The sequence below is a fragment of the Nerophis ophidion genome, linkage group LG11 (assembly GCF_033978795.1).
Source record: "Nerophis ophidion isolate RoL-2023_Sa linkage group LG11, RoL_Noph_v1.0, whole genome shotgun sequence".
NCBI lineage: Eukaryota > Metazoa > Chordata > Actinopteri > Syngnathiformes > Syngnathidae > Nerophis > Nerophis ophidion.
In genome coordinates, this window is record NC_084621.1 from 10937457 (window position 1) to 10964632 (window position 27176).

At 42.5% G+C, this 27176-nt stretch overlaps 1 protein-coding gene across 3 annotated transcripts in view; it reads right to left on the minus strand.

The window, feature by feature from the left end:
• Positions 1–27176, minus strand: part of cicb (capicua transcriptional repressor b) — a 120470-nt gene that overhangs the window by 16312 nt on the left and 76982 nt on the right. For all 3 annotated transcript variants that reach the window (XM_061915093.1, XM_061915092.1, XM_061915094.1), the window contains exons 3-14: positions 16561–16710; positions 16327–16486; positions 15805–15916; positions 12697–12879; positions 12261–12393; positions 12013–12191; positions 10491–10629; positions 10272–10369; positions 6141–7092; positions 5914–6053; positions 5675–5835; positions 476–669 (exon numbers count right to left, since the gene is read on the minus strand). In XM_061915093.1, the coding sequence (XP_061771077.1) occupies positions 476–669; positions 5675–5835; positions 5914–6053; positions 6141–7092; positions 10272–10369; positions 10491–10629; positions 12013–12191; positions 12261–12393; positions 12697–12879; positions 15805–15916; positions 16327–16486; positions 16561–16710 (2601 nt within the window). The remainder of the gene's footprint in view (positions 1–475; positions 670–5674; positions 5836–5913; positions 6054–6140; positions 7093–10271; positions 10370–10490; positions 10630–12012; positions 12192–12260; positions 12394–12696; positions 12880–15804; positions 15917–16326; positions 16487–16560; positions 16711–27176) is intronic.

The following is a 27176-nucleotide window of genomic DNA, read 5'->3' on the forward strand; positions in this document are numbered from 1 at the left end:
CATTGATATTGATTCATTATTATTTTTTAAAGAAAGAAACAGCCTGCATTGCAGCTTTGTGTTATTAGAGTAAATAAACATTGCAACATTTTCTTGTTACATTTCACCTGTTTGCTCCTTTATATCACTTTTTACGTTTTAAAAAATGTTCAATCGTATTTTTAAAATGTGCCGTGGGGCCGTTAAAAAATTACCTGCGGGCCGCAAATGGTCCCCTGCCCTAAGGTCAAAGAGCTTGTAGAGGTAAAATACATTGCTTGATTAATCTAAGCTTATACATCATTAATGCCATTTTTTTCTGATTAATCATATGAATTAACTCCCTCATTTTGACAGTGATAAAAAAAAAACAAAGTAACATTTTCTGTGAGACTGCTACCTTACATTTCATGAAAACTTTATCATGACTTGAGTAATATTCAGACTTTCTCCAAATGTCATGTGGCAATGAAGTCCAGCTGCAAGCTGCACTGACCTGCAATCAGCGGTTGAACCAACGCCTGACCAGAGGGTGGGATAGTCGTGAAGCCGAAGGTGGCCAGGGAGGGTGGCACATACGTGGATCCAGGCACCGCCGCTTGCTGGGTGGGGGGATGGCTGGAGGCTGTTGTTGTGGACACCAGAGGCAGCGACGAGGGGACCCCCGGAGTGGACTGGACGTAGGTGATCCTGGACACGTCGAGAGATGATTGGACATTATGATCATTGATTGTTAAAGGCCTACTGAAAGCCACTACTTAAAGGCCTACTGAAAGCCACTACTAGCGACCACGCAGTCTGATAGTTTATATATCAATGATGAAATATTAACATTGCAACACATGCCAATACAGCCTTTTTAGTTTACTAAATTGCAATTTTTAATTTCCCGGGACTTTTTTCTTGAAAACGTCGCATAATGATGACGTGTGCGCGTGACGTCACGACAGGGGCGGTTCTAGGCATGCTTTTATGAGGGGGCAGTCAGAAATGTGAAGGGGGCATCATGTGTACACATCATGCTCCAGCACCTTTTTTTTTTGTACTTATAGTAACGATGCTTTCTTCATTGAAATGGGTCTTTAGCTATGTGTCCAACCCCAACCTGGAGTAGTGGATTGCACTTTGTCAGGCCTCTACCTTCAGACCTGTCCAACTTGGGTGTCCCACCTGAAAACTAAGCTCCTGCTGGTATAGCTCTTACAGTCACTGAGGACCGCAAACCCCCTGACCACAATAAGGTGGCAATCCCTCAGGGGGGGAAACTGAAAATTAAAAATAAAAATAAATGAATAAAATAAAACATCCTTCATCCAGATTTTATCAACCAGCAACATAACATTTATCCTAACTGGATGGCCTAACTCTCAAATAAATGTTGACTCAAAGTAGGACTTCACACACTACAGTCAATATTTACAAAAACTGAAAGGTAGTCTGATGAATAATGATAAAAAAGAATCTCAAACTAATTTATAAAACAGAACGTGGGCACAAAATTTATTCACTCCAATGTATGTGTGTTGCCCACTTGCTTGTAAATTGATGAAAACGGCTGTGTTTTTGTTTTTAGGTGTCTTGGTCATATCAAATGAAACTTATAATTTGTTTATTACAAAATGTAGATTGAAACATTAAAGGTTGACTATGTAGAATTACAAGAAAAACAACAGAAAAAGAATTCCAGCAGTCGATTGCCAGACCGTTGCTAGGTAAAACGGGCCGTTGCTAGGGACTCCGCTCTGAACAGAGGACAGCAGAGGAGGACTGCTAAGCAGGATATATACCTTATGTTTCATTTTTACCCTCATTAACAGCATCATAAATGACTTGTAGCTTGTTACAGGGACAGTGGAGGCTCTCTGCCTTCCAAACCACTGCTGCTCAGAGCCTCCGCTGTCACTGCTCTCGTCAAGTTGTAAAAAAAAAAAAGGAACTCCGTAGCACCGAAAGTCCGCGACGATAAACGTGTTTATGACAGATCCTAACAAGTATATGATAAATCAATCAATCAATGAATCAATGTTTACTTATATAGCCCTAAATCACTAGTGTCTCAAAGGGCTGCACAAAATGTAGACAACTTTTCCTTTTCTTTTACTTTCATTCCGCAACAGTGATTGGATGTTTACTGAGGGCTGAGGGGTGTGTGCGGGTGTGTGTCTGCTGCGCAGCCTGTGGAATGGTGAATACACGCACAGCGGAGGGAGGGATGAGAAGGAAGCCGACACTACTATATCGTGTGTGTCCCTTTTTCGGCGGATTTTTCCGCTAGTGCAGATAATTTTGTCAACTTGTAATGTAGTAATTTTGTGAGTTTATTACAATTTGCTTTCTCAAATTTTGATTTGAGGGGGCAAGACATTTATTTAAGGGGGCTCTGCCCCCTCTTGCCCCTGCGTAGTAGCTGTTATGAATATGAGTGCTGCACACACACACAGCTAAAAGTCGTCTGCTTTAACGGCATAATTACACAGTATTTTGGAGATCTGTGTTGCTGAATCTTTTGCAATTTGTTCAATTAATATTGGAGAAGTCAAAGTAGAAAGACGGAGTTGGGAAGCTTTAGCCTTTAGCCACACAAACACACGGTGATTCCTTGTTTAAAAATCACGGACGTGAAACTTTACTATGGATCACAGCGAACATGGATCCCAACCGAATGTCAACCAGTCGGTTTTGGTGAGAAAATTGTGGTTGAAAAGTCGCCTCTTACCGGATATCAGCTGAGCTTGTGCCTCCCGTACAGCTGCCGTCGAATCCCCGAGACACTGCGTGTATACTTCCGACTATCAGGTACTATTAAACTCACTAAAACACTAGCAACACAATATAAAGATAAGGGATATCCCAGAATTATCTTAGTAAATGTCTCTAAAAACATATGAATCCGTCTCAATGCAACGCGATTGCAATCGCGTTTTTTTTTTTTTCTAATCCGTTGCTATCAATATCCTCAATCACAAATATTTCATCCTCGCTCAAATTAATGGGGAAATTGTCGTTTTCTCGGTCTGAATAGCTGTTTTTGTTGGAGGTTCCCATTAAAATCAATGTGAATATATGAGGAGTCATCAACATGTGACATCATCGTCTGCGACTTCCGGTAGAGGCAGGGCTTTTCTCCAGTTGCGAACTTTATCGTGGATGTTCTCTACTAAATCCTTTCAGCAAAAATATGGCAATATCGCGAAATGATCAAGTATGACACATAGAATGGACCTGCAATCCCCGTTTAAATAAGAAAATCTCATTTCAGTAGGCCTTTAAGGTTGACTATGTGATGGTTTATTAACGTGACAGAACAGGAAGGAAAAACAAAAAGAGAACTTGTGCAGAAAAGGGTCAAAGGCTGAGTTGCACAGCGCTTGTTGACCTGAGTGTGTGTGTGTTGGTGTGTGAGTGTAGCTCGAGAGCTAGTGTGGGGGTGGGAAGGCGGAGGCAGCTCAGGCTACCAGCAGCATGACTAACACATTCAGAATAGAGCTGTTCTGTCACAGCTGCACCCCTGCTGTACTTCTTCTTTTCCCTTTTGTCTGCTCGCTGTGCTCCGACAGTTGATATGAAACGATACAATTTCCTGGTGATACGCCATCGTTTAGCCCATCTCAACTCCAGCTAGCATCCAAAATGAACGGCATAAGAGAAAGTATTTTTTTTTTGCTCTGACTGGCATGCTACCCTCAAAGTATTTGTTGACACACATAAATCCATCCTTTAATTGTGCTGGAATAAACAATTTGCCTTCCCTAAAAAGGGTGAAAATGCTTTACTATTGCTGGGTCGCACGTGGCGTCACATCGCCTTGGATACGAGCACATGGAGGTCAAACAGCTTAGTTCTCGCTAGAAATCAATTGTAAGCAGAGGGAAAATGCCAAGAAGTCAACAGCAAAAACTAAACTTATCCATTTTCTCATTAGCATCACAATCACAGCGATACGGCAATTTTTAATGTCAATCAAATACGGAACTTACCGAGTCCAACATTGTCTTTCATGAATAATGCCTAATTAGTGGAAACCTCCAGATGTAAAAACATTGTGTCTCTCCAATATTTGCCACTTTAAATCCTTGTGAGTGGAGAAAGAAGTGCTGTCGAGCAGTCGACTTAGGTGCGACGAATAGTATAAATCTTTAGAAATGTTGAATATTTTTCATGATATCTGGCGTGTATAGTTCCCTCTAAACCAGTGGTTCTCAACCTTTTTTCAGTGATGTACCCCCTGTGAACATTTTTTTTAATTCAAGTACCCCCTAGTCAGAGCAAAGCATTTCTGGTTGAAAAAAAGAGATAAAGAAGTAAAATACAGCACTATGTCATCAGTTTCTAATTTATTAAATTGTATAACAGTGCAAAATATTGCTCATTTGTAGTGGTCTTTCTTGAACTATTTGGAAAAAAAGATGTGGAAATAACTAAAAACTTGTTGAAAAATAAACAAGTGATTCAATTATAAATAAAGATTTCTACACATAGAAGTAATCATCAACTTGAAGTGTTCTCTGGATTCATCAACATAATTCTAAACACTTCTTTACAAAAAAAGGAAATCTTTAACATCAATATTTATGGAACATGTCCACAAAAAATCTAGCTGTCAACACTGAATATTGCATTGTTGCATTTCTTTTCACAGTTTATGAACTTACATTCATATTTTGTTGAAGTATTATTAAAAAATATATTTATAAAGGATTTTTGAATTGTTGCTATTTTTAGAATATTTAAAAAAAAAATCTCACGTACCCCTTGGCATACCTTCAAGTACCCCCATTTGAGAACCACTGCTCTAAACCAGTGATGTCAAACTCAAGGCCTGGGGGCCAAAACTGGCCCGCCACATTAATTTTAATGGTTGGATTAAAATGCATGAGAATGTTTTATAATTTGAACGTTATTTTTGAAACTGTGTTTACCAGCGGATTTATTCATTACTCATCGTGTTAAGCAATGTCAGCTAAGATTTATCTGAGAGTCATATGCAGTCATCTGGCTCTAGAGCCATAGGTTCCCTACCCCTGGTTTAAGCATTAGACACCTTTTTACCTGCACCATGCCTCCCGCTGTTTCCCACAACTACAAAGCAATTACCTACCGACTGCCACCTACTGATATGGAAGAGTATTACACGGTTACTCGGCTTAGCTCGGTTAGGAGAGTGGCCGTGCTAGCAACCTGAGGGTTCCAGGTTCGATTCCCGCTTCCGCCATCCTAGTCACTGCCCTTGTGTCCTTGGGCAAGACACTTTGCACACCTGCCCCCAGTGCCACCCACACTGGTTTAAATGTAACTTAGATATTGGGTGTCACTTTGTAAAGCGCTTTGAGTCACTAGAGAAAAGCGCTATATAAATATAATTATCTGAGAGCCATATGTAGTCATCAAAAGAGCCACATCTGGCTCTAGAGCCATAGGTTCCCTACCCCTGTTATAGTCGGAATAACAGCCCTTTTCATTTAGTAAAGTAGTAAATGGTATCTGAGTTAAGGCTTACATGCTAATTTAAAACATTGCAGCTCTGCTGGAATCATTTAAAATGTTGTGCTGTGTTGTTACCATATATTAAACATGATTATGATTATTTATTTCAGAAGTATGCCCTAGTATGGCCTTTTTAATTGTAAAATGTATTTTAATATAATTAATTATTGCCTATCTTTTATAGGTGAAGGTGTGCTGTCACGTTCAATACCTGGTGGGTGCAGGGGGCAGTAAAACGGCCTGCGAGGGGGCTGGCCCCGGAGCCACGACTGCAGCGGTGGCCACTGTCACGGGGAAGGCGCTGGCGGGGTGGACTGCCCCTCCCTGAGACAACTGAGACTGGACCATCGGCATGGGGGCTATTTGGATGATCTGGAGGTTAAAAAAACCAAAAAAAAAAAACACAGTGAGTGCTGAAAGTGTGTGAGATAATTAAAGCGGTTGCGCAACCTTGCTTCCTGTCTGAGCGCCGTTCTGCATAGGAAGCTGCGGGGCCACGATGGGAAATTGCTGGGCGGGGGCCGGCGTGGCCCGTACTGTTGCCATGGGAACAACCATTTTACCCTGGAGCACCGGGGACTGTGTTTGCACTGAGCCAAAGCAGGAAGAGAATACATGTATATTTGAAATTGTTATGTCATCTCAGATTAATATTAGAAATATAGCTTTGCTGTCACCTCTAGTTCCTGCCGGGCTGGACGAATAACACGTCAGTGAGCTTGAGCCATGCTGCTTCCCATTTGCCAAAGGTGCGTGAGTGGGCGGGGCTGCGGGCAGGTTGAAGATACTGGTTGGCTGGCAGAGCTGCGGCGGGCTCTTAGGATTGGCGGGGAGGGTGGGCAGTATGTACTGGACTTGCGTGATGGCTTTACCCCCAGGGTGCGCCAAGGAGGATGCGGGGAGGAACTGGGACTGGAGCAGGGGCAAAGGCAGGGGTCCGTTGGAGTGGCTGTGTTGTAATGAAGCGACTGTGGAAGAAATGGCCATCTGCTGCTGTTGGGGGGGCTGAGGTTGGGGCGACTGGGTGATGAGCTGCACCGCAGGTTGGCCGGACAGAGCGCCCCCTAACACTAAATTAGTCACCACCCCAGCACCTACAGAGTTGGGCGACGATGAGGAGTAGTAACCACTTGGTGCGGAGCCGCTTCCTGATCCAATCAGAAATTGCGGTTGCTGCTGTAGCGCCATGGGCTTTCTCTCAGGTGTGTGCGGGCTGGATGAGGCGCCCCTCTCTCTGGGTTTGCTGACGATGGGGAGCGGCGTGCTGATGACGGGCCGCATCACATTGGTCAGGACTGTGGACGCCACCCTCACGGCACCGATGCCCAGGTGCGAGTTTGCAACCACGGACGAGGAAGGGGGAGGCCCTCCCCCTGCTGGACAAGGCGAGATTACTGACTGGCCAGAGGAGAAGGAGAGAAGGGAGGCTTGAACTCCTCCCGCCTCACCGCCTAAATTGTCCTTTACGTCTCCCTCTGCCCTCCTCCTGGGGTCAGAAAAGACTGCTGGTCTCCCCTCGTCGTAACGTCTGCTGCTGGGATAGGAGGACAGTGAGACACTCCTGCCATGTGGGGTCGCATGTGAGGAGGATGAGGATGCGGTGGAGCAGATGACTGGAGCAAAGACTCGCTGAAAAGCCAAAAAGACCAACAATAAAGAAAAATTTACCATAAAAATTATATTTCTAACTCAACCGACAGAACTTAAAATAAAAGAAGGCGATAGTAAAGAGGGTTATTACTAGGGCTGGGCGATATATCGATATATCACGGGGTTGTCTGTGCGATATAGAAAATGACTATATCGTGATATTCGAGTACACGTTCTCACACAGTTCCTTTTAGCTGCGCGCATTACACTACAGCAGGGGTCGGGAACCTTCTTGGCTGAGAGAGCCATGAAAGCCAAATATTTCAAAATGTATTTCCGTGAGAGCCATATCATATTTTTGAAAACTGAACTAAATGCGTGCATTTTTAAGTAAGACCAACATTTTTAGATTATAATAAGTGTCTTATTCTTTTTAATAACATTGTTATTCTGAAGCTAACCAATAATAAATAAAATGTCATAACTGTTGATCATGTTTCTGTTTGGCCATGTGCTGTTTGTCCTTTGGACTCTTTAAGTTCCTGTTTTTTTCCACTCCCTTGTCTGGTTTCCTTGGTTACTCATTTTGTCCACCTGTCTCTGGTGGACAAAACGCCTGCTCACCTGCTTCCTGAGCACTAATCAGAGGCGGTATTTAAGCTCGTCTTTGCCAGTCAGTCGCCCTGTGCTGACTTGTTTCATGCCTTGCCATAGTTTCGTGCTTCTTGCCAGGCCAAGTAAGTTTTGTTTGATTTACGTTCTTAGTCTGTTTATGCGTTAGCTTTGTTCCTTAGCCCAAGTTGTGCCTCCGCTGTGAGCGATTTTTGTTTGTATATTTTTTTAGTTAAAATTAAATCATGTTTTTACCTAAATGCCATGTCCCGAGTAGTCTGTCTGCCTTCCTGGGAGAACGACCCCGCAGCAAGCTGCAACCCCCCCCTCCCATCGAGACATAAAATACTTCTTACCATTAACGCGACTTCTTGAACAGGTGCGGTAGAAAACGGATGGATGGATATATATGCATGAGAATGTTTTATGTTTTGCACGTTATTTTTAGCACTGTGATTACCCGGGAAAATATTCATAATTATCGCGTTAAGCAATGTCAGTTAAGAGCCACATCTGGCTCTAGAGCCATAGGTTCCCTACCCCTGCACTACAGGCTCTTCCCACTCCTTTTTGTGTCTCCTCACAGATAGCAAGCGCACAAACTTACACACGTCACGTCATACGTCAAATATGTATACGCCCTCAGGGAGCAGAGAGGCTGCAGACTGGGGAACGTTAGCTGTGATGCCAGCGAAGCCATGCGAGTGGTAATACGAGAGAAAGAAGGAGCGAATGAAAGAAAAAAATAATTCCCAAGAATAACAGCAGGGGTCCATTGTCTGGCGGTGGTTCGGCTTCAAGCGGGAAGATGTCGAATAGACTAGTGGTTCTCAAATGGGGGTACGTGCACCCCTGGGGGTACTTGAAGGTATGCCACGGAGTATGTGAAATTTTTTAAAAATAATCTAAAAATACCAACAATTCTAAAGTCCTTTATAAATATATTTATTGAATAATACTTCAACCAAATATGAATGTAAGTTCATAAACTGTGAAAAATAAATGCAACAATACAATATTCAGTGTTGACAACTAGATTTTTTGTGGACATGTTCCATAAATATTGATGTTAAAGAAATGTTTTTGGCCCTGCGATAAGTTGGCGACTTGTCCAGGGTGTACCCTGCCTTCCGCCCGATTGTAGCTGAGATAGGCGCCAGTGCCCCCCGCGACCCCGAAAGGGAATAAGCGGTAGGAAATGGATGGATGTTTAGAATTGAGTTGATGAATCCAGATGGATCTCTATTACAATCCCCAAAGAGGGCACTTTAAGTTGATGATTACTTCTATGTGTAGAAATCTTTATTTATAATTGAATCACGTGTTTATTTTTCAACAAGTTTTTAGTTATTTTTATCTTTTTTTTCCAAATAGTTCAAGAAAGACCACTACAAATGAGCAATATTTTGCACTGTTATACAATTTAATAAATCAGAAACTGCTGACATAGTGCTGTGTTTGACTTTTTTATCTCTTTTTTTCAACCAAAAAGGCTTCGCTCTGACTGGGGGATACTTGAATTAAAAAAATGTTCACAGGGGGTACATCACTGAAAAAAAGAAGAACCACTGGAAGACAACTTTAATTTGTCAAGTGTGGCGCACAAGCGTTGCTACTAAAAGTAGCATACCTGCTAATATGTAGCATCATTTGAAAAGTCACCTGCTAATAACTTTAATAAATACAGTTTTGGTCAATTGACTTGTGATTTCCTTCTCTGCATGAAAGTTTAAAATGAGCATATATGAAGGCAGTATGAAAAAGAATATTTTAATGTAGACACATAGATTAATCATACTATCACAATATCATGTTAGACCCGCTCGACCTCCATTGCTTTCGGTCCCCTAGAGGGGGGGGTTGCTCACATATGCGGTCCTCTCCAAAGTTTCTCATAGTCATCATTGTCACCGGCGTCCCACTGGGGTGAGTTTTCCTTGCCCTTATGTGGGCTCTACTGAGGATGTTGTGGTTTGTGCAGCCCTTTGAGACACTTGTGATTTAGGGCGATATAAATGAACATTGATTAATTGATACTGCTGTGATTATATGTATCAAGTGTTAATTCAAGGCTAAGGCAAAACACCAAGATATATATCGCGATATGGCCTAAAAACATCGAGATATTAAAAAAAGGTCATCGCCCAGCCCTAGTCATTACTTAAATTCAATGACTTGTATTTTGACTTGAATAATGTTGTGAAGTGCATGAAAAAGTGGAATGGTAAATGTGTCTCTTTTTGACAAAATGGTGATTTACTGAGAAGTATATTACACAACACAACAGAACCAATGTTGTAAAAGCAGCCACAGTGCTGAGGAGTTATTTGTAAACAACCGTATGACACAACTGACATTTAGAGTTAGATAAAGCTGACCATTAATCATACTTAAAATACAGCTACTCCAAACTTAAGTTGGTTATTACTAATTAATGGAAATAAAATTACATGAAGAAGTTGCCTACAGCCACAACTGTTCATGTAATTTTTTTTAACAACACACCTAACAGCTAAATGATTTTATTAAATGTATTGAACAAGGCACTAGTTTGAGTGTTAATGGTACTGTTCTGTCATGTGTTACAAAATAACAAAGTCTGTTACCTTCTGAACGCTTTCGTCCCCAGAACCTCTCTCGCTGTCGCTGTCAGTCACCCGCTCCTTACACTTGAGGTCAATGGAGCTGCTGGGATAAGGGTCCTCTGGAAAAGAAAACAAACTCCATCTACACTTGACATCCAATGTTGCGTCAGTCAGATTGCAGCCCACATATATTGCCTATGTAAAGAGGAGTCAGGGGCGTCGCACTGTTTAGAGTCTTACCGATGACATCATCATCTCCCTCCTCCTCACAGATGACCATGCGCTCCTCGTCGCTGGTCATGTCCTCGCTGACCCCTCGCTGGGACCGGGACAGGGGTGGGGCGTGGCTTGAAAACTGACTGCCTCCATCTCCACACATCTGGGAAGGAGGGGGAAACAGGCAGTCAGAGCACTGCTTTTTGAAACATGAAATAATGTTATAAATATTAGAGATGCTAATTTTAAATGCTTTAAAATGTAATATCGGAAATGATCGGTTTCAAAATTATTGGTATCGGTTTTAGTGTGTGAATGTGAGTGTGAAAGTTGTCCGTCTATCTGTGTTGGCCCTGCGATGAGGTGGCGACTTGTCCAGGGTGTACCCCGCCTTCCGCCCGATTGTAGCTGAGATAGGCGTCAGCGCCCTCCGCAACCCCAAAAGGGAATAAGCGGTAGAAAATGGATGGATGGATGGGTTTCAAAAAGTAAAATGTATGACTATTTAAATCGCCGCTGTGTAAACGGACGTAGGGAGAAGAACAGAGCGCCAATAAACCTTAAAAGACAATTTATTTGCGTGCCGCGCCAGTCACATAATATCTATGTTTTTTCACACACTCAAGTGAATGCACAGCATACTTGGTCAACAGCCATACAGGTTACACTGAGGGTGGCCGTAGAAACAACTTTAACACTGTTACAAATATGCGCCACACTGTGAACCCACACCAAACAAGAATGACAAACACATTTCGGGAGAACATATGCATCGTAACACAACAGAACACATACCTAGAACCCCTTGCAGCACTAACTCTTCCAGGACGCTACAATATACACCCCGCCCAACTCAACCCCCTCATGCTCTCTCAGGAAGAGCATGTCCCAAATTCCAAGCTGCTGTTTTGAGGCATGTTAAAAAAAAATAATGCACTTTGTGACTTCAATAATAAATATGGCAGTGCCATGTTGACATGTTTTTCCATTACTTAAATTGATTTATTTTGGAAAACCTTGTTACATTGTTTAATGCATCCAGCGGGCCATCACAACAAAATTGACATAATAATGTGTTAATTCCACATCGGTATTGGTTGATATCGGCATCGGTAATTAAGAATTGGACAATATCACAATATCGGCAAAAAAACCATTATCGGACATCCCTAATTATTATTATGTGTGATAATAATTGTGTTCATTTTTTTCTCTACCGTTTTCATTACTTCCTGTGCGTTTTCCCCTGAGCAGAATGCACTAGTGTGTCATCTGCAAATTGTATTTATGTGTTTTGTGCTTTTACAGATGATATAGGTTGAATAGTTTTGGACCCAGAACTGACCGCTGGGGTACACTACAAGACATAACTCTGATGTGTGATCTCCTAGCCTCACATTTTGCTTCCTATTTGTTCGATAGCTTTTTTCACCAAGTTCAAAAGGACACCCCTACAACCGGATCATTCTATTTTGTCAATTTAAATATGATTGATTGCATTGAATGTTTTTGTCACATCCATAAAACCCTAATCTTAAAATCACACCTGTGCCAGTTCCGCAAGGGCTTGTGTGTTGCCCCTATCGCTGCGCTCCATGCTGTGCACAGCACTCTGAGAGAAGGCTCTGGGCCGGGTCAGCTGGTTCATGTGACCCTCTGTTGGACCCCTCTCAGACACGCCCACCAGACCTGGCACCGCCCCCTTCATCTCCACAGAATGCGGCTCTAGCGAGCGATAAACAAAAGGGAGGTTAGACAAAATGATTGATGAACTGTGTGTTCCACCAGACCAACCTGTGGACTCGGACATGCTCCTCTCCCTGATATCTTTGCCTCCTGGGACCCCGCGACCTTCGGAGCTGGACTTCTTCCTGTCTTTGTTGCACCACTTCCAGTCCGGGTGGGCTTTAAAGTGGGCCTCTTTCACCTGGCAACAAGACGAAATAATGGTGAATGGGTTATAGTTGTGTAGCGCTTTTCTACCTTCAAGGTACTCACTCAAAGTGCTTTGACACTGTTTCCACATTCACAGATACATTCACACACTGATGGCGGGAGCTGCCATGCAAGGCCCTAACCACGACCCATCAGGAGCAAGGGTGAAGTGTCTTGCTCAGGGACACAAGGTGGCCACTCCCTCATCTGTGCCACACCGTCCCCAAGCACAATTCTTTGCACTAATAGACATCCACATCTTTTTTTTTTTTTTAAATAAACCCCATTACTGTACCTGGAAAGCCAAGTCGTGGTACTTTTGCTTCTCTTTAGGTCCGAGAGCATACCACCACTCGCCCAGGATCTTGCTGACGGTCCGATTATCCTGGTTGGGGTGGCGCTGATGCACCAACGCTCGATGGCGCTTGCTGAAAATCATGAAGGCATTCATCGGTCGCCGAATGTGGTCCTTTTCCCTCTGAGCAGGAGAGGCAGGAAGACATGATGTTGGAAAGAAGATGGACAAATGCAACAACATAGAAAGGAATGTCTGAAGTCCAAAATTAGCAATTCAACGAGGGTTACGGTTCTTGGAAATCACACCTTTTAAGCAATTTCTCAAAAATCAACAGTGCGCCTATTGTACGGAATAATTTCGTTATCGCTTACGGACCCCGCAACTATTTTATTTGACACATGGTGTAATGATAAGTGTGAGCAGTAGATTGCAGTCATGTATGAGAAATATGCGTGGACTGCAAGATGACGCCAGTAAACAACCCCAAAACTTTAAATGTTCCATTGAGAATATAGAACATTACACACGGCACTTAAAAATATGTCAACATTTTTTAGTACGACTTTAGTAAGCCATGAAGCCACACCGCTTGATGGATTGTCGGCGCATCACAGCTACCGTAGTCAAACGTACTCTGCTTTATGGTGCGTGTGTAAGGAGCGCAAAATGGAATCTTTTAGCAGACTGGCCTTTTATTTCATAATAATAATAACGGCATAATAATTACTTTTCCTACCTTCTAGTACCTGTTTATGTGTAATTGGGATTTGCATAAGTCCTGAAAATGTGCGCGTGTCCGCCATAGTAGTCCGTGGCAACACCATAGTCGATAAGCTTCTTCTTTTTCTTTATCTTCTTGTTATGGGGCATTCACTCTCTGCTGTTGCCATTTCTAATATAAAGTAGCAAAAAGTTCTAACTTATATTTGTCAGTAGATTTGCTTTGAAAGCGCTAAAAACTACTGATGTAGTGGGTTTACACAATTAAGATTAAAAAAAAAACTATTTTTCAAGGGAGTCCAGGCCAAGAGGAAGCAAAGTTACACATAAAATTACATTCACATTACACAATAAAATGACAGGATGGATAGAAAACTGAGGCTCCTTTAAATGCACTGTTTGGATTTAAAAGCACTTAAGGATAAACATTCAGTCAGCTTCCAGTCTGTTTGTAACATGTTCCAAGCACAAGGAGCTGCATAGTTATTAGAGACTTTGACACCAGACTTAGAGTTAACTTTCCCCTATTTTCGCCCCTTGTTTAGGTTGACCTTGCACCCTCGCTTACTACCAACAGGACGGTGATACCATTTAAGTGTCAATGTATGGCGCTTTAAACGGCATACCATCTTGTCACTTTTTAAAATGCAGAAAATAACCCAAATTTTCTTTAGATTGTATATTAATTGATATTTTCATTAAAGGGGAACATTATCACCAGACCTATGTAAGCGTCAATATATACCTTGATGGTGCAGAAAAAAGACCATCTATTTTTTTAACCGATTTCCGAACTCTAAATGGGTGAATTTTGGCCAATTAAACGCCTTTCTGTTTATCGGGCTGGAGGCGATGACGTCAGAATGTGACGTCGCCGAGGTAACACACCCACCATTTTCATTTTCAACACATTACAAACACCGGGTCTCAGCTCTGTTATTTTCCGTTTGTTTGACTATTTTTTGGAACCTTGGAGACATCATGCCTCGTCGGTGTGTTGTCGGAGGGTGTAACAACACTAACAGGGAGGGATTCAAGTTGCACCACTGGCCCGAAGATGCCAAAGTGTCTGCTGCCAGACCCCCATTGAATGTACCGGAGTGTCTCCACATTTGACCGGCGATGCTAAGGCAGACATGACACAGAGATGTATGGATAACCTGCAAATGCATTTACAACGATAGTCAACGAAATCACAAAGGTGAGTTTTGTTGATGTTGACTGCCAGGTAATCGATGCTAACATGCTACGCTAATCGATGCTAACATGCTATTTACCGGCGGTGCTAAAGCAGACATGGCAACTATATTACGTTTCCTTCCACCCACATTTAATGCGAAAAAAACACTTACCAATCGACGGATTTAAGTTGCTCCAGTGTCAAAAGATGCGAAAGTCCTGATCGTTTGGTCCGCACATTTTACCGGCGATGCTAACGCAGCTATTCGGCCATGCTATGGCTATGAATAGCGTCAATAGCTATTCGCTCAATAGCTTCAGTTTCTTCTTCAATATTTTCATACTCCAACCATCTGTTTCAATACATGCGTAATCTGTTGAATCGCTTAAGTCGCTGAAATCCGAGTTTGAATCCGAGCTAATGTCGCTATATCTTGCTGTGGTATTCCCATTGTTTGTTTACATTGGCAGCACTGTGTGACGTCACAGGGAAATGGCCAGTGTCTTCGCAGAGAGTCGAAAACAAGGCACTTTAAAGCTTTATTTAGGGATATTCCGAGACCGGTAAAATTTTGAAAAAAACTTCAAAAAATACAACAAGCCACTGGGAACTGATTTTTATTGTTTTTAACCCTTTTGAAATTGTGATAATGTTCCCCTTTAAACAAATGAAAAAATGTGGAAGTAATATTTTGACGCAAAAATAAATGTTTAAAAACGCAGATTTTTGTGTTTTCGTGGAAAAGTCACATGCCAACGTGTTATAAAATGCAGGCACCACCAGGAAAGTACTTATGTTTAATTCTACTGCACTTTTTATATAGGTATGCTAGTTATAAAGTGAAGTAAATTATATTTATATAGCGCTTTTCTCTAGTGACTCAAAGCGCTTTACATAGTGAAACACAATATCTAAGTTACATTTAAACCAGTGTGGGTGGCACTGGGAGCAGGTGGGTAAAGTGTCTTGCCCAAGGACACAACGGCAGTAACTAGGATTGGGGAAGCGGGGATCGAACCTGGAACCCTCAAGTTGCTGGCACGGCCGCTCTACCAATCGAGCTATACCGCCCTTACGTTAAGAATTCCAAAGTGTTACTCAATGCACTGTCTAAAGCTAATAAACTTCCATGTTTTCCTATGGGAAAAACTGTATTTTAATTGTATAAATACAAAGAGATTGTTCCAGTAAGGTGAAAAGACTACCTTTCCAGGGCTGCTCTTGTCTCCATCTTTGGGCAGCGCGCTGAGAGACTGAGTGCGTCTCTTTACGGGGGGCGTAGAAAGGGGCGGTTCCGGTACAACGCCAGGAAGGAAGCTACAGTAAGACCAAAACAGAAGTCAGCTTTCAAAGGTTGATTGATGAAACGCATTATTACAGTCTGTTAGTACATGTAAGCATCGTTCGTATGCCAGTTTTCTTTTACCCAAGATCAATTTGTATGGCGTATTAATCACGATAGCTCTTATAAATCAAGGTCTGAAGGAACAATAGCACACTATTCAACGCGCTGCCTTTCATACAATGATAAAGTGTTGCAAAGAACGGCTTTTGTTCTTCTCTGGCAAGGAGCTCCACTGCCCAAATTAGTGCGAGAAAAAAGAAAAAATCCCACTCACTCGCTGTAGGTGTGGGTGCACAGCAGCGTGCCGAGAATACGCACAGAAGGCTAACACGGACAAACGCATTACTTTGGTTACATGCACGGATTCAAAACGTTGACATACAGGTCATCCACGTCACTCTCCGTCTCGCTCTCAGGTCTCTCCCGCTCCCCTTTCTCCTTCTCCGGCTCTTCGGCAGCGGGGACATGCCGGGCCAGGGGACTTCTCTCCACAGCGGGAGGGGCCTCAGCAGGCTCAGGTGGCGCTGCCCCTCCCTGGAAATCTGAGGAAACACGATCAATTCTCGATGACTTGATCGATGCAAATGACATATTTGTAATTAAGACGGAATAGTACCTGTCTTTAGTGTGGCCACGTGGGGATGATTGACAGGATGCTGGCCCTCCCCCGGCTGAGAGGCTGCATCTGATTGGGTGGGAGCCAGGAAGGGAACTAAAGAATGCCAGGGGAAAACTGGAACGGACCGGGGCTCCACGTTGGTCCACACTATGGAGAGAAAACATGATGTATACTGAGCAAAAATATAAAGACAACAACAATGCCTATTTTACATCATGGCCAGGGGACTACATATGAAAACTAGCCTTCTGGCTAATTCCGGCTTTTTGAATCATGTGTTGTATGAAATTGCATTGTCCCTTTTGAAATAAACTGATCTTAATCTTAGTCTTATCCGAAGCCTTCTCTACATTCCCATAACCTTGTGGACAATAAAAGAAAAAAGCCAAAATGATTGTATTTAGCCATGAGATTGGACCATAGTTTGCTTCGGGAATAAAATGTGTATTAATAAACCAGTGGAAGTAAAGCCATGAACCGCACCCATCCATCCATCCATTATCTACCGCTTATTCCCGGCGTGGCGAAGTTGGTAGAGTGGCTGTGCCACCAATCTGATGGTTGCTGGTTCAATCCCCACCTTCTACCATCCTCGTCACATCCGTTGTGTCCTTGGGCAAGACACTTCACCCTTGCTCCTGATGAGCGCCTTGCATGGCAGCTCCCGCCATCAGCGTGTGAATGGGCGAATGTGGAAATACTGTCAAAACGCTTTGGGCTTCTTAAAAAGGGGTAGAAAAGCGCTATACAAGTACAACCCCTTTGGGGGTGGCTGGTGCCTATCTCAGCTACTATCGGGCGGAAGGCGGCGTACACTCTGAACAAGTCGCCACCTCTTCGCAGGGCCAACACAGATAGACCGACAGCATTCACATTCACACACTAGGGTCAATTTAGTGTTGCCAATCAACCTATCCCCAGGTGCATGTCTTTAGAAGTGGGAGGAAGCCGGAGTACCCGGAGGGAACCCACGCATTCACGGGGAGAACATGCAAACACCACACAGAAAGATCCCGAGCCCGGGATTGAACCCTGACTACTCTGGACCTTCGTATTGTGAGGCAGACGCACTAACCTCTCTGCCACCGTGAAGCCCTGAACCGAACAAAGATAAAACAAATGAAAAACTGACAAACAATGGAAAATAAATCTCAAAATCCTACGATTCAATTGAACAAACAAGCCTAAAATAGCTCCAGATTTGCAACAGTGACATAAAAAAAAACAGCAATGAAAAGACTAACCAAACATGCTTAATCCTTGTTGGAGATACTGGGGATTCTCTGATGAGAACATGGTCGACAGTGGAACAAAAAGATGTGTCCTTCACTTTGTACAGTTCCTTTTATAGGAGATGGTCGGAGGAGGATGGAAAACGATTCCACAATTTGCTATTGATGAGAGGTTGTCTCTGTCCGAGTCATTCTTCACAGTAGGATCATGAGTCATGTGGAGGTATTGTTTGGACAATGTTCAATATTATTTCTTCTTAAGTAGATTGTGGTCCAAAAAGGCTTGGTTCCCTTGTTCGAATTACCCCCCCCCAAATACCCTCTCGGATGTTTGTTTACATTACTGCTGCAGCGTGGCGATTAAGGGGTTAAAGAGGCCTCCTCCACATCCACGGCCTGGATTACAACATCCGCCTGGCAGCTACGCAATCTTCCTGGGTCATGACACGACTTGAAAGTGTGTACTACCACACACACACACACCCAAAAAAGAGGCCGGTGCAGTCAGTAACCCACCAGATGGAAGCAATGTGGAGTTAGTGAATAAATCCGTGCACCGTGTAGATTTCTATTTAGAGCACCGGAGCCCACAAACGGACATCGGTAACGCCCCTGGCCGTGCACAACTCTTCTCATGTCTCAGTTACCGAGGCGTGCAAGAAAAACACCCGGTGCGAACTTACTCGTTTCCGCCACATAACTGAATTAAAGCCCCGTGTTGGCGGTAAAAAAAAAAAAAAAAAAAAAAAAAAAAAAAAAGGCTTGCGGCGTAGATTCCGTGTGTAGGTTTGTTTACTAGCTGGTGCATTCATCCATCACGCAGCGTTGCAAGGCGCGATGATCATTAGGGAAAAACTGTACATGCAGCCTAGCTAGCAACACACTTGTATACCTCCCCAGGTCGCCATTCACACGCTGCTGTACCGGGGGAAAAAAAACCCAAAAAAAAGCAGAAGCAAGGTGAATTTCGCCTTGTTTCCCTCTCTTCCTCTTCGAGGTTTCACGCTTCTTTTTGAAGCCTGAAGCCAAGCAGCGGCGGCGGCGGGGGGGGGTTTAGCGGCGAAGAGGAAGCCCGTCTAGCTAGCCGCTTCTCGCGGACGACATCCGCGCGCACATCGTTCACCTCCCCGGGTAGATTCTCGCGCTCAAAACCGCGTTTTTTTTTTCCCGCGTCCTTAAAAAGTCCCCCGAGTCGAGTCAACGTCCCCGCGGTTGTTGGTCTCGTTCCTCTCCTTCGTCTTCCGCTTGTTGTAAACTAGACTGCTTGGCCTGGCCGCTTGCTTGTCGGCCCCCTCCTGCCTTCTCCTTACCCTCCCCTTCTGCTCCTGTCAACCTCGCCCCGCTCTTTGTCCCGCCCACCCTCAGCCCATACTCTCCGCCCATTGGCCAGAAAGGCCCCCTGTCATGTGCCTGCCGACGACTCTGATTGGCCAGGAGGTGCAGTGGAATGCCAGTCATATGCAAATATCATCCAGCTCTGTAGCCCAGTGTTTTTCAACCACTGTGCCGCGGCACAATAGCTACAACCATTTTTTTGCAGTGGCGGGCCGTGCATTTCCCACCTAGGCCTCCGGTGATCTCAGATTTTCAATGATTACCGAATTTCCTTGAATTGCCGGAGGGCATATAGCATGCGCCTGCCTGGAATTACTGCCGGGTCAAGTTCGCTTCCCAAAATAATTAGCGCATGCTTAGTATTACCGCCTGGTCAAACTCGTGATGTCACGAGTGGCACTTCCCCTGTCATCATTTTCAAAATGGACGAGGCTGATTTCAATACCGATAATTTGAAATCGCATAAAGCAGGGGTAGGGAACCTGTGGCTCTAGAGCCAGATGTGGCTCTTTTGAAAACTGCATCCGGCTCTCAGATAAATCTTAGCTGACATTGCTTAACACAATAAGTAAGGAATAATTTTGCTGGTAATCACAGTGTTAAAAATAACCTTGAAAATAGAAAACATTCTCATGCATTTTAATCCATCCATCCATTTCCTACCGCACCTGTTCAAGAAGTCACATTATTGGTAAGAAGTATCTTATTTATTATTGGTTAGCTTCAGAATACAAATGTTATTAAAATAATAGGAGACTTATTGTACTCAAAAAAAGGGGTTATCAATTAAAAATGCATGCATTTAGTTGTATTCGGTGTTAAAAAATATTATATGGCTCTCACGGAAATACATTTTAAAACCTTTGGCTTTCATGACTCTCTCAGCCAAAAAGGTTCCCGACCACTGGCATTAAGGGAAGAAGATTAAAGAGCTATTCAGTAGGATTTAAGGTCCAAGCTTACATCACACTCCAATTTTTACTGCATACCTTTGGTAAGTGTCGGAGTGAGAAGAAGTTTTAAATTAATTAGTGCATGCTTGCTTTTACCGCATGCCTTTGGTAAGCGCAGAGGTGAGAAGAGGTTTTAAAATAATTAGTGCATGCTTAGTATTACCACCTGGTCAAACTCGTGACGTCACGAGTGACACTTCCTCTGTCATCATTTTCAAAATGGACGAGGCTGATTTCAATACCGGTAATTTGAAATCGCATAAAGGGAAGAAGATTAAAGAGCTATTCAGTAGGAGTTAAGGTCCAAGCTTACATCACACTTACATTTTTACTGCATACCTTTGGTAAGTGCCGGAATGAGAAGTGAATTAGTGAATTGTGAATTATATTTATATAGCGCTTTTTTCAAGTGACTCAAAGCGCTTTACATAGTGACACCCAATATCTAAGTTACATTTAAAGCAGTGTGGGTGGCACTGGGAGCAGGTGGGTAAAGTGTCTTGCCCAAGGACACAACGGCAGTAACTAGGACGGCACAAGCGGGAATCGAACCTGCAACCCTCAAGTTGCTGGCACGGCCACTCTACCAACCGAGCTATGCCGCCCCACAACAAGAAGAGGTTTTAAAATAATTAGCGCATGCTTACTTTTACCCCATGCCTTTGGTAAGCGCCGGAGTGAGAAGAGGTTTTAAAATAATTAGTGCATGCTTAGTATTACCACCTGGTCAAACTCGTGATGTCACGAGTGACACTTCCCCTCTCATCATTTTCAAAATGGACGAGGCTGATTTCAATACCGGTAATTTGAAATCGCATAAAAGGAAGAAGATTAAAGAGCTATTCAGTAGGATTTAAGGTCCAAGCTTACATCACACTCCAATTTTTACTGCATACCTTTGGTAAGTGCCGGAATGAGAAGTGAATTAGTGAATTGTGAATTATATTTATATAGCGCTTTTTTCAAGTGACTCAAAGCGCTTTACATAGTGACACCCAATATCTAAGTTACATTTAAAGCAGTGTGGGTGGCACTGGGAGCAGGTGGGTAAAGTGTCTTGCCCAAGGACACAACGGCAGTAACTAGGACGGCACAAGCGGGAATCGAACCTGCAACCCTCAAGTTGCTGGCACGGCCACTCTACCAACCGAGCTATGCCGCCCCACAACAAGAAGAGGTTTTAAAATAATTAGCGCATGCTTACTTTTACCGCATGCCTTTGGTAAGCGCAGGAGTGAGAAGAGGTTTTAAAATAATTAGCGCATGCTTAGTATTACCGCCTGGTCAAACTCGTGATGTCACGAGTGACACTTCCCCTCTCATCATTTTCAAAATGGAGGAGGCTGATTTCAATACCGGTGATATGAAATCGCATAAAAGGAAGAAGATTAAAGAGCTATTCAGTAGGATTTAAGGTCCAAGCTTACATCACACTCAAATTTATACCGCCCTATACGTAGGGGAGGTATAGCTCGGTTGGTAGAGCGGCCGTGCCAGCAACTTGAGGGTTGCAGGTTCAATCCCCGCTTCCGCCATCCTAGTCCCTGCCGTTGTGTCCTTGGGCAAGACACTTTACCCACCTGCTCCCAGTGCCACCTACACTGGTTTAAATGTAAAAATTAGATATTGGGTTTCACTATGTAAAGGGCTTTGAGTCACTAGAGAAAAAGCACTATATAAATATAATTCACTTCACAATTCACCTTTGGTAAGTGCCGGAGTGAGAAGAGGTTTTAAAATAATTAGCGCATGCTTACTTTTACCGCATGCCATTGGTAAGCGCAGGAGTGAGAAGAGGTTTTAAATTAATTAGCGCAAAAATATATTAAATGTAAAAATTGTTATTTCTAATGTAACCTTCCTCTGATTGTAAGTGCACCCGCTTCACTTTTTCCACATTTTGGATTTAGAGCCACACGACGTTCATTCCACCGGAGAGGGAAGCTTGTGGATTGTGCAGCCCTTTGAGACCCTTGTGATTTAGGGCTATATAAGTTAAAAATTGATTGATTGATTGATTGAATATTCACGACATATGTGTGCTTTGTTTTAAAGATGTGCTATTTGGTTTTACACTGTATGAAAAAAAAAAACTACATTTGAAACCTCATTATACTATTGGCTATATTTTATATTCATGAATGTAAGTTTCTCAATACCCGACCGTTTTTTTGTTCCTTTAAAAAAGAATGAGAACTTTAGTTTAAAGCAGGGGTGTCAAACTCAAATACAGAGTGGGCCAAAATTTTGAACGGAACAAAGCCAAGGTTGAACAAATTAACCTTTTAATAGGGACCCAAACAAGTTTTGCATTAAATATTGAACAAGCAAGGCTTATAGAACTTTAGTGACATGCAAAATCCAGTTTCAAATAATACTAATAATAATTAAAAAAATATCAATGGCATATCAAATAAAATGTAAATAAAAACGTTATGCCTTTTTTTCTATTTGCAATCTTCTGAGGTAAATATCAAATTTTTTCCACAGGCTAATAATACATTTAAAAGTAAAATAACAATAATGAATGAACCAAACATTCAAGCCTTGAAGTAGCAAGAGAAAATGCATGACTAAAACGTGAATTATTGGTCAGTTTGCTGGAAGTTTCCCGGGAGAGTTAGTGCTGCAAGGGGGTCTGGGTATTTGTTCTGTTGTGTTACGGTGCGTATGTTCACCCGAAATGTGTTTGTCATTCTTGTTTGGTGTGGGTTCACAGTGCGGCGCATATTTGTAATAGTGCTAAAGTTGTTTATACGGCCACCCTCAGTGTGACCTGTATGGCTGTTGACCAAGTATGCGTTGCATTCACTTGTGCGTGTGTGTAAAAGCCACAAATATTCTGTGACACGCTGTTATTATGGAGGAAAAGCGGACGTGACGACAGGTTGTAGAGAACGGTAAAGGCAGTGCCTTAAATGCACGCCCCCAATATAGTTGACCAGGTGGAAATCGGTAGAAATTTGGGAGAATGGTTGACCCGGGAGATTTTCGGGAGGGGCACTGAACTTCGGGGGTCTACCGGGAAAATTAGGAGGGTTGGCAAGTATGAGTATTAGCGGTGAATGTGGTGTTACAGCGGCACCGACACTGAATAATACCGGCGGGCCAGCTCTAATGCTAAATGGGGCGGTTTAGCTCGGTTGGTAGAGCGGGCCCGTGCCAGCAACTTGAGGGTTGCAGGTTCGATTCCCGCTTGTGCCATCCTAGTCCCTGCCGTTGTGTCCTTGGGCAAGACACTTTACCCACCTGCTCCCAGTGCCACCCACACTGGTTTAAATGGAACTTAGATATTGGGTTTCACTATGTAAAGCGCTTTGAGTCACTAGAGAAAAAGCGCTATATAAAATATAATTCACAAATTGATATTGCAAATTAATTTGTAATATCAAAAAAATATAATTCACAAATTGATATTGCGGGCTTCACGGTGGCAGAGGGGTTAGTGCATCTGCCTCACAATACGAAGGTCCTGCAGTCCTGGGTCAAATCCAGGCTCGGGATCTTTCTGTGTGGAGTTTGCATGTTCTCCCCGTGAATGCGTGGGTTCCCTCCGGGTACTCCGGCTTCCTCCCACTTCCAAAGACATGCACCTGGGGATAGGTTGATTGGCAACACTAAAAATTGGCCCTAGTGTGTGAATGTGAGTGTGAATGTTGTCTGTCTATCTGTGTTGGCCCTGCGATGAGGTGGCGACTTGTCCAGGGTGTACCCCGCCTTCCGCCCGATTGTAGCTGAGATAGGCGCCAGCGCCCCCCGCGACCCCAAAAGGGAATAAGCGGTAGAAAATGGATGGAATGGATGGATGGATATTGCCTCAAGGGCCAAATTAAATTACACGGCCCGCGGGCCAGAGTTTGACACCCATGGTATAAAGCAGTGGTCCCCAACCTTTTTGTATCCACGGACCGGTCAACGCTTAATAATTTGTCCCGCGGCCCGGGGGGAGTGTCCTTTTTTTTTCTTTTCTTCTTTGTCATGAAAAAGGGACGTTTTTGTCATGAAAAAGGGAGTTTTTTTGTGGTTGGTGCACTATTTGTAAGTGTATATTGTGTTTTTTATGTTGATTTAATAAAAAAAAAAAAAAAAAAAAAAAAAAAAAAAAAAAAAATTGTTTTTAATACAATTTTTTTCTGCGGCCCGGTGGTTGGGGACCACTGGTTTAAAGCGCTTTCTACCTCTAACAACCAAAAAGCTGTGAAAACTATGATGCCGTGTTCCAAATTTGGATTATTTACGGAACATGTGTGAGCCTATGGCTTTACATATTGTTTTTATAGTGAAGTGAATTGAATTATATTTATATAGCGCTTTTTCTCTAGTGACTCAAAGCGCTTTACATAGTGAAACCCAATATCTAAGTTACATTCAAACCAGTGTGGGTGGCACTGGGAGCAGGTGGGTAAAGTGTCTTGCCCAAGGACACAACGGCAGTGACTAGGATGGCGGAAGCGGGAATCGAACCTGCAACCCTCAAGTTGCTGGCACGGCCACTCTACCAACCGAGCTAAATATATATATATATATATATATATATATTGCATTCTATTTTAGTTACTTTATTGAGTTTACAACCCCCTGGCACTGTTTTGTACTGTTTCTTTACTTGTTTTGATTATCATTATTTCTTGATTGTTTGTAAATGTTGCATATTATATAAATAAAGGTTTATAAATAAATACAAAAATCCAGTGCAAGGTGGCGCTGGAGAGCTCTCTATTGTAAAGCTGGTATTGTGTGTGAAATATGAGCTTGTGATTAATGCTAATGAGCAGTCTGGCATTAAAAAGACTCTTTTTTTAGGAAAATTTTGCTAAGGTGGAAGTCACCTTTTTGCCCCAAAGCCTCCTTAAGGCTTAAAGACCTTATGATGTATTTAGATCTGGAAATAATAAAGTTCAATCTTAGGGGGGAACCTGAGAAGTTTTATTTTGTTTGGGGCTGTATGGCTGAGATAGGCGCCAGCGCCCCCCGCGACCCCGAAAGGGAATAAGCGGTAGAAAATGGATGGATGTATGGTTGACTACCAAGCCAAATTAAAGACGCTACAGGACACATGAGAAAGTTCACCTTTCATAAACCAGCTTCTTTTTATTTATTTTTTTTATATTTATTCCTGGTGTATATTTACTATCTGCCTATGTTGAGAAGAAAGCGATGTACTAATTATTTTCCATTTGTGACTGTACCTTTTAACTTATGTAGGACCTGGGAGGGAGGGGGGTTTATGTGTGTATGGGGTATGGGTTGGGTTGCTGTTCTTGGAAGTGGGTGGGGAAAAAAGGGGGAACATGTGTTGACTGTTCTATTGTACATTGTAATACCTGTCAAATTAAATAAAAACATTTAAAAATAAATAAATAAATGCAAAAAAAATACCCCCCAAAAAAAAGACTCTTTTTTTTCCCATATAGTCAATATTTTGTGTTGCTTTTGACATGACTTCAACTCCAACAGAGTTATCTGTTGATTAATGTAGACTCTGACTTAAACAAGTTGAAAAACTTATTGGGGTGTTACCATTTAGTGGTCAATTGTACGGAATATGTACTGTACTGTGCAATCTACTAATAAAAGTATCAATCAATCAATAAACAATCAATCAATCAACAAAAATGATGTCATTCCACACACAATTTCAAATCTCCACGTTCCCCCTCATGCACTTTTGGTCCAAACAGTTTCTGAAAGGTTCTGATGCAACACTCACACGGGCAGGCCTAGAGAGAGAATGTGTAAGAGAATTGGAAAGAGCAGGAAACGGCTGAAACAGTCCATGAGCGGGAGAGGGCTGCAGGGTAAAAATAGACAGAGAGTCATTTTCACCAGGGGGAGGCAGGGAGCGAGGAGAGAAAACAACTTGAAAAAGAACACAGTTCGTCTGAAACAAAGAGGGCGGTGAGGTATGGCGGCTTCAGACAAAGGGAACAATGCTAAAAGTGTGGGCCAAATATGGGGGAAAAGGTCCACGATGAGAGTTTCTCAAGCAAAGATGCATGAGTCATGTTTAGTTGGCTCATGCGGACAAAGACAATACTGGGAGGGGTCTCAATTACCAGCCCGCCCATCAAGAGCTTGAGCGGTATTATCGGTGAAGTTGGAAGAGACACTGGCAGTGTGCCCTCAGTAGTAAAAAACACTTAACCCCCTCAGTGCTGACGAGGCCCAACAACCTGAATTATCTCACACAGCCTGCATACATCTGGAAATGAGTCATGTTAGAAATGACCAACAAGAGAAACCAAACCCTGTATTCTAACCACTTTTGATTAGATATTCGACCGATGTCAGATCATGCTTACAGTTTTTTTTCTAATCTGAGTTTGAGTTTATTTGGAACATGCAAGCATACAACATGATACATCACAATTTCCAGTTTCTCTTTCCAACATGTTCGAAAAGGAGTAGGAAGAAGCAGAGCTTATTTAATCCTACCCCTTTTCTTTTACATAACAGTTGCTAAAACTTTTGTTCACTTCCTGTTCTCAATGTATTCACAATGTATACTCCAGAAGTAATAAGTAATCACAACACAAATAAATAGATAATTGGTGAAGTAAGTTTTATTCCATACGATGAGATAAATCAGATTATTTTGAGAATGAATCAGAATGTTTGTCATGGTTCTTCATTTTTGTACTTTGTAAACACTTCCAGTTTGAAGAGTTTCTTGAAGTGGATCATATTAGTACATTGTTTGATTGCTTTGCTTAATCCATTCCATAATTTCATTCCACATACTGATATACTGAAGGTCTTAAGTGTTGTACGTGCATACAAATGTTTTAAATGACATTTTTCTCTAAGATTATATTTCTCTTCTTTTGTTGAGAAGAATTGTTGTATATTCTTGGGAAGCGGGTTATAGTTTGCTTTGTGTATAATCTTAGCTGTTTGCAGTTCCACTATGTCGTGGAATTTCAGTATCTTTGATTCAATAAATAAAGGATTTGTATGTTCTCTATATCCAACATTATGTATTATTCTAACTGATCTTTTTTGTAAAACTGTTAGTGAATGAAGTGTACTTTTGTAATTATTTCCCCATATTTCTACACAGTAACTCAGATATGGTGACACTAGTGAGCAGTAG